This window comes from Mirounga leonina, unplaced genomic scaffold, assembly GCF_011800145.1.
Source record: "Mirounga leonina isolate KUSES-001 unplaced genomic scaffold, KU_Mleo_1.0 Mir_153, whole genome shotgun sequence".
NCBI lineage: Eukaryota > Metazoa > Chordata > Mammalia > Carnivora > Phocidae > Mirounga > Mirounga leonina.
Window position 1 is genome coordinate 21,374,806 of NW_023270387.1, and position 8,302 is coordinate 21,383,107.

Sequence of the window (8,302 nt, forward strand, 5' to 3'; positions counted from 1 at the left end):
TAGCCTTCCTAAATATCTTGTCTCCTTTAGTGGGGAGCTTTTGTTTTGTTTTTAGTAGTTGGCCCTTCCATTGAGGTGGTGGACCTTAGAGATCTTGACTCTAAGGGAAATGCTCTCTTCCAATCCCTCACCTGGCACAAACCCCCAGGGCTTGTCTCCTGTGCCTTAAACATCACAATGAAAGCTCAAGGCTAGGGGCACCTGGGTGGCTCAGTCAGTTAAGCGTCTGCCTTCGGCTCAGGTCATGATCTCAGGGTCCTGGGATCGAGCCCCGCATCGGGCTCCCTGCTCCGTGGGAGGCCTGCTTCTCCCTCTCCCACTCCCCCTGCTTGTGTTCCTTCTCTCACTGTGTCTCTCTCTGTCAAATAAAATCTTAAAAAAAAAAAAAAAAAGCTAGCTCAAGGCTCTAGACTTCCAGAAACCAGCAATCACTCTTAGAACTTAAGTTTCGGTGTCCACTTAACCATTCTATAGACTCATGCTCCCACATTTTTCATTTCTGAAAATTTTATTAAGAGAGCAGCAATATAACCAAATGGATGTTTTTAATTTTGTAGCCAGAACATTCAGGGGTTTTTTTTGTTTTTTTTTTTTTTAAAGATTTTATTTATTTGACAGAGAGAGACACAGCGAGAGAGGGAACAAGCAGGGGGAGTGGGAGGAGAAGCAGGCTTCCCTCGGAGCAGGGAGCCCAATGCGGGGCTCGATCCCAGGACCCTGGGATCATGACCTGAGCCGAAGGCAGACCCTTAAGGACTGAGCCACCCAGGCACCTCACATTCAGGTGTTTTTAGCTGACCTGTTTTTAGGATATCTCATCTATCATAAGGCCTGAAATGGAAGTGTCTAGTCCTTCTTTAAAATAAAATGGGGAAAAAAAAAAAAAAAAAGGTTTTGGGAGTAGTTTTGAGATTCCTCAAGAAGACTGAAGGATTAATGCTTATTGACAGACTTGCCAGTAACAACCTTCTAATACTGCAGTTGAACTTTCTGTGATGGTAGAAATGATCCACATCTGTGCTGCCCAGTGATAGTCCATAGCTGTATGAGGCTATCAAGCACTTTAAACATGGCTGTTGGACCGAGGAACTGAATTTTTACCTAATTCTAATTAATTCAAAATGTAAATATCTACATATGGCTAATGGCTATTAAATGTGGCAGTGCAGGGCCTTCTAATGTTTCCAAGCAAGAGAAACTAAAACATCACCAACAGACAAATGCCCCTGAGCCAAGCGAAGCCCTGTGGTGTTGCCATCAAGGCTAGCTGCACTGTCCTGTCTGGGATCCTAAGAGGTCCTTTGGTGGCTGAGGCTTCCTATGAGTTCATCCTTTCCTTGAGCCAGGCCTTTTTAGGAATGCAATTCTGACCTCACGGATATTTGAATCACAATTACACCTGTGTCGGTGAATTTGCCACTAATGAATTAAATCTCTCCAGAATTTCATTTTGTATCTCCTCTTGGCTCACTACATTCTAGCCACAAGGGCCATTTTTGTTTCCAAAAAATGTCAAGCTTGTTACTACTTTAGGGTCTTCAGCATTCTGACATCTCTGCCTGAAATACACGTTCCCTGGTCTCTTCACAGGCTGGTTCCTTCTCATCCTTCAAGTCTCAGCTCAATGTCACCTCCCTGAGAAGCCACCCATGACCACCTTATCTCCTCCCTATCCCCAGGCTCTATCACATTGTCCTGTTTCACTCTATAAATAGCACTTAATCATATCTAAAATTATCCTATTTTCCTCATCTGCATTTGAATGTGAATTCTATGAAAGTAGAGATCTCCCCTGACTTGCTCAGGATGGACAGTGTTTGGCACAAAGAAAATGGAAGCCTAGAGAGGGTAAGTGATTTCCCCAAAGTTGCACAGCTAGCGTTGGGGCCAGACTTTACGAATCTAATTCAGTGCTCTTTTTGTTAAAACATAGATATTCGGGGCGCCTGGGTGGCTCAGTTGGTTAAGCGACTGCCTTCGGCTCAGGTCATGATCCTGGAGTCCCGGGATCGAGTCCCGCATCGGGCTCCCTGCTCGGCAGGGAGTCTGCTTCTCCCTCTGACCCTCCTCCCTCTCATGCTCTCTGTCTCTCATTAAAAAAAAAAACAAACATAGATATTCTGCTCAAATTCTCTTCCAGAGAGGAGAGAGAGAGAGGGAGGAGAAGGAGAGGGGGAGATAGGTGTGGGGAGGGGGGAGAGGAAAAAGGGGAAAGAAAGAGAATGCAATCTTAGAAATTTCCATAACATCTAGGCCTTGACTTTTTGAACAGGTTCTGCTATGGCCATTTACCCCCAAAGACATTTGTTCTAGTCTTACACATAGTTTATGACCTCCTGCTGTATACTCCCAGAAGGTGGGGGATGTTATCCAGGAAACTTGTGGACAAGTTTTTGGCTGAAGATAATTATTCCAGGTTCTAAGTCTCCCTACTAATGCTCTCTTCTTCACAAATGGTCTTTTATCCAATTCATAATAGTATTTCTGGTAGAGATAATCAATCCAAAAGCAAACGGTCATGGACATAGAATACACTTTGTTATTGACTGACTGAAAATTGCAAAAATTGCCTCCCTCATTAGTTTTGTCTGAAAAAAAAACAAAAACAAAATAAAACTGACATTGGCGAAAACAGCAAAATTTTTGACTAAATTTGAAACCATTTCTGTCAAATAACACCAAGGAAAAAGGGACTAGCCAGAAATAACGCCCCCCCCCCAAAAAAAACTTACAAAGGGGGAAATTATAAAATTTTATATGGAAAAAGAAAAAGTAAAGAAAAGCCCATAAACTGACAGATGATTCATATTCGAGCTGCAAATCACATCCCTGTATAGGATAACAGACACGTGCAAACTAGGTTAACAGAGGAGGCAGAAGCCCCCAGCCTGGAAGAAAAGAAGGTATGGAAATGTATTTCTGCCCTGCTCAGTTACCTTTCTTTTCGGCACTGAACACGATGAAAATTTCTATGAAATGAAAATGGGTGAAAAATGGAAATGGTTTAACGACTCTCATAAAAAAAAAAAAATCGACCAAGAAGTAAGATTGGTTCAACAGATTTGTTTCAGAAGCAATTCCTTCCACGCTAACTAAGCAATGTTGGTATTCTTATGAAAACGTCAGTATTCGACTCAAGGTGTCAGGTGCAAAGCATCCATGGAGTCCAAAGGTGCTTTCCAGCTCCGGCCACCCGGGGCGGCGGGGGGGAGGAGGGGTGCCCCGTCCACTGCAGCATCGTTAGCCGGCCTGGTTAGAGACTCGCTGCCTCCTTTTCTCTTCCCTCCGCACCAGGCTCAACTCAGGCCGGCCAGCGCCAGGGAACAACCGGCAGCGGCCGGATTTAAATCGCTCACCGCGAACAGGTCACTGGGACCAGCGCTCCGAGACGCGTCCGCGAAGCCCGTCGGGAGTTGTAGTCGCTGCGCGCTCGCGGAGGCGGGACGCGGCAGCCGCCGCCGGAGCGCCGAGAGGGGCGGGGCCGCGGCTGGGGTTGGCGCAGGCGCACAGCTCTGGCCAGGCAGGATGGCGGCTCTAGCGCCTCAACCCAGCAAGAGAAAGCGCGAACTGGACGGCGAAGAGGCGGAAGCCGCCAGCATAGAAGGAAAGGAAGCGGGCGTTGGGAATGGTACCTCCGCCCCTGTGCGCTTACCGTTCTCCGGCTTTAGAGTGAAAAAAGTGCTGAGGGAGTCTGCGAGGGACAAAATCATTTTTCTCCATGGGAAGGTACCATTAGGCAGCCTGGGACGGGGATGCGGGTCGCAGTGAGCCAATCACTGCCTTGGAGGCGGATTTTTTTTTTTTTTTTTTTTTTAAAACCGGGGCCCGGCCGGAAAAAACCAAAAGCCCTAACGGGGGGGGGGGGGAAGAGTGTACCACTAGCCTGCGTGAGAGCGGGGGCGTACAGGAGACAAGTTTACCCTTAGAATCAAGGAAATCCACGGACGTAGGGTTAATTTTCCTAAGTCTTCGTTTACTAAAAGTAACTAACATTTATAGAGAGTATTGCAGATTAAAAATCACCTGTTGAATTCCCAAACCGTTCATCATGTATTCATTTAACATATAAAGGTGCTGGGAACCAGTAAATGTTCCTGGGTCGTCTGTGGAACGACATAGAGACTGTAGGAGATAGGATCTCAGCCCTTAGGAGACAGTTTATTAAATTGCTGATTCAGTTGCACATTTCATGCACTGAGCTAGGTGCTGGGGATGTAGAGATGAAAGTTACCATCCCTGATTTTTAGGAATGCAGAGTAGACAGATAGGTACAGCTGGCTCTAAAAACATGTGCTCAGCTCTGTAGAAGGGATTGAGGAGAGACTGAGACCGTCCTGGGAGCTAGTGAGGAGGCCCAGCCACAGGTAGGCATTAGGGTTCCTTAGAACTCCTAGCAAGAGCTCTCATTTTGGGAGGATCAGGGGGACCTGGGCCTAGGCTACCATGCCTGTGTGTCTCTTGTTTTGTTTGCAAGATTCCATCTAGTTCTCTTAGCCCCACCTGTCTTCCATCTGTAGCACGTGCTGAAGATTTTAGCCATGAGAACTTTTGAGCTAGGAGTTAATTGCGATACCCAGATTCTAGTTTCTGTTTCCGCATTGACTATTCGTGTGACCTTGGGCAAGTCACTTAATCTCTCTGCCATGTTTCTTCATCTGTGCAGTGGGGAGAATTTGACAGAGGCCCTGCAAGCCTAAAGTAGAAGAAAGTGGAGAAGCTTTGCATCTTTCAGAAGAAAGATGCGAGTGCTGCCCCAAGGATTTGGGTTAATGAGGTGGCTGCTCTGGGAGAAGAAACAGGAGGCCCCAGAGCTTCTGCCTCTGCTCCTGGGCTCACTGATGGTGTCTCTGCCTACAGGTGAATGAGACCTCTGGGGACGGAGATGGAGAGGATGCTGTTGTAATCCTAGAGAAGACACCGTTTCAGGTAGAGCAGGTGGCCCAGCTCCTGACGGGCAGCCCTGAGCTCCAGTTGCAGTTCTCCAATGATATTTACAGCACCTATCACCTGTTTCCTCCGCGGCAGTTGAGTGGTGAGCAAGTGGTGGCTGAAGTGGCTTCATGTGGGGAGAGGGGGTTGGTGGGACATTAGGGGGTGTGGTGGTTCCTCTGCAAAACCGGTTTGCATATTCTAGTGCAACAGTTTTCAATGGAAGCAGGAGGGGATTTTGCACCCCGCCTCCCCAGGAGACATTTGGCAAATTCTGAAGACAGTTTTGGTTGTCAGAACTGGGGAAAAGGGGGTGCTGCTGATACCTAGAGGGTAGAGGCCAGGGATGCTCCTGAATAGTCTACAAAACAGAGGATGGGACCTCATAACAAAAAATGTCAGTAGTGCTGAGGTTGGTGTAGTATATTTGGGGAAGGGAGTGTGATTCCTGGTATAAAACATTTCATCTACTAACCCAATAATAATGATTGTCAACACTTACTAAATTCTTATTATTGTGCTAGCCACCATTCTAATTATCTTACATGTGTTATCGTATATAATACTCGAACAGTTATGACTGGACTTTACAGGTCAGGGAACTGAGGTTTTGAAAGGTTAAGTGACTTGTCCAAGATCACACAGCCAGTAGGTGGCAGAAAAACTAAGATCTTTCAGTAGACAGAGGACTCGCTCACCACGCTGCTGGGGGGCTGAGCAGTGTGTAGGGTGCTGCAAAGACCAGTTACTTCTCTGAAGGAACTCACTTTTAGTCCGGGAGACAGTGAGTGCAATCGAGGGGGATGGACTTGGGAAGGGCAGGAATTCATGGGCTAAAAGGCAGAGATTTGTTTTGGATTGCCAGGATTTTTTATTAAGAAGAGGAAGAATTTGGGGTATCTGGGTGGCTCAGTCGGTTAAGTGTCTGCCTTCAGCTCATGATCTCGAGGTGCTGGGATCAAGCCCTGCGTTGGACTCTCTACCCAGCAGAGAGTTTGCTTCTCCTTTTCCCTCTGTGCGCTCTCTCTCTCAAATAAATAAAATTTAAAAAATAATCATAATAAGAGGGGGCGCCTGGGTGGCTCAGTTGGTTAAGTGACTGCCTTTGGCTCTGGTCATGATCCCCGAGTCCTGGGATTGAGTCCCGCATTGGGCTCCCCCTGTTCTGCAGGGAGCCTGCTTCTCCCTCTCCCTCTCCCTCTGCCTGCCACTCCCCCTGCTTGCACATGCTCTCTCTCCTACTCTCTCTGTCAGATAAATAAATAAAAATCTTTATTAAAAAAAGAGGAAGAACTTATTTATTTCCTTTATTTTGTTTTAGCTTCCATGTCGAAAGCTAGGCGTGATGTGGGTTTTTTCCCTTTAGATGGTTAGGTTTAATAGGCAGCCTTGTTGGAAGCATGAAAGAGACCAGTTGACCTTGAAGATTCCTTTCAACTAGGAAATTCTGGGATTGACTTTGTCGTATGCAGCAGTTTTGTATTATCCTTCTATCTTTTTGTTTGTCCTCTGGCATTTAAGAGTAATTTGGCTTTACAGATACCCTTCCACAGCCCTTTTGATAGGTTTAATCTTTTCTACACCCCCAAGAAAGGGTGCTGTTATTTGGAAATATATGTGAACACTTGATGTGTAACAAGGAAGCCTTTCATGACCGAAGGCAGAGCAGCCTGGTCCTCCGCTGAAAGCGAGCCAATCCTGATTGGTTGGAGCTGATGGAAATGGACAGCTGTATTTATTTTCTCAGGCACTGACATTTAAGCAAATGTAGCCCCCAACAGGGGGTGGTGGTAGCAGGACAGAAGGCTCTGTAGCCAAACACCACTTGGGGCAGCCCCCAGACTATAGGCTCTGAGGTCGTTGTTCTGCTGCCACCCCTTTCTCTCGCCTTCCCCAGTCCCTCTGCCCACACTCCCCACCCTCAGTCAAAATACAGAAGGTTCTGCTGCACAGAGAAACCCTGTGGAATTCGCAGCTTTGCCTTTTCCTTTTATTTTTCCGGTACTTCTGTGATACCGCACACAGGTGGTGGTGGCCGCTGTCCTGGCTTTCTATTTTTGTCTTTTTTTTTTTTTTTTTTTTAAGCTAAGCACTGAAAGAGGCAGTCAGTTATCCGCTCACTACAGGTCTTCCTCCCCACTCAGAACCCCAGATGTCTCCTGCCTTTCCCCAGTATTGTCCACTACCATCCCCTACCCCGCTGGGAGCTTCAGATGTGAACTCATCGTTTCTGGGGCTCACTGTCTTTGCATAAACATTAGTATACACGCAGCTCATTTTACTTTTATTTTCCCTCACCAAACTAGGCACGGTGAGTGGAAGTCATAAAAATTTGTTTCAGGTCTCAGCCCTCCTCTCTCCCTCGTATGGCCATACACCCTGTCCCCTGGATGATAGTCTAGATCAGGGGTTGGCAGACTTTTACTGTAAAGGACCAGAGAGGAAATACTTTAAGCTTATGAGCCACATCAGTGGTCTCTTTCACATATTCTTCCTTTTATTTTTTCTCTTTTTTTTTTTTTTTTTTTTAAACAACCGCTGTAGAAATGAAAATGCCACTCTTCGCTTGCTGGGTGCACGGAGCTCATCCTCTGGCCAGGAGTAGGAGAGAGAGCATGTGCAAGCAGGGGGAGTGGCAGAGGGTTAATTCATTAACCCCCGTTCCAGATTCTTTCCCACTCAAAGTGTGGTCTGTGGACCAGCCGTACGGCTATCATCCTGGAGCTTGTTAGACATGCCGAATCTCAGACCCCGCTCCGAAGTCAGAATTAGTATCTGTGTTTTAAACGCAGCCCCTCCTCCCCCAGCAAGTCACATGCACATCGGACTTTGAGAAGTACTGGTTTTTAAATACCGTCTGTGTGTGGTGATGCCCATGTTTCTTTCTCCATCCCTCCCTCCAAGGACTCCAGGCTCATTGCAATAAGCGCCTACCTGACATCTCTCTTCGGAGGTCCTAGGTACCTCCTAGGTAAAATGTGAGACTCAGACACACTAATGTCTTTAAAAACACTTAGCACATATTGAATAATAACTGCTATGATTATTCTCACGTGCGGGGCCCTACGCTGGGTCCTGGAGCTTGAGATGAATAAGACACCCGCTCTGCCCGTAGTCTTGTTTGGGGAGGGACGTTCCCCCAGTTACTATGTGAAAGAGGGAAGTAAACTCAACAGGGTTTGGTCATTGCCTGGATGTAGGGAACAGAGGTTTCGACCCACTAGGTGCTTCCTAAATGCTGCTGAAAAATGAACCCACAAACTGACTAGGCTGTTTTTCCTGTGGGCCAAGTGTTCCACAACCACGAGGTGGCGGCATTGCCAAAGTATTCCTGTGGCCGGCTCCTTTGGCCTCTTTGCTGGAGTCTTCTGGG

At 46.9% G+C, this 8,302-nt stretch overlaps 1 protein-coding gene across 1 annotated transcript in view; it reads left to right on the forward strand.

Annotated features, from left to right (window-relative positions):
• Positions 1-3,484: 3,484 nt before the first annotated feature.
• DCPS (decapping enzyme, scavenger) overlaps positions 3,485-8,302 on the forward strand; it is a 37,062-nt gene continuing 32,244 nt past the window's right edge. Inside the window, exons 1-2 of the mRNA XM_035009273.1 lie at positions 3,485-3,726; positions 4,858-5,032. Of these exons, the coding sequence (XP_034865164.1) occupies positions 3,526-3,726; positions 4,858-5,032 (376 nt within the window). The 5' untranslated portion in view covers positions 3,485-3,525. The remainder of the gene's footprint in view (positions 3,727-4,857; positions 5,033-8,302) is intronic.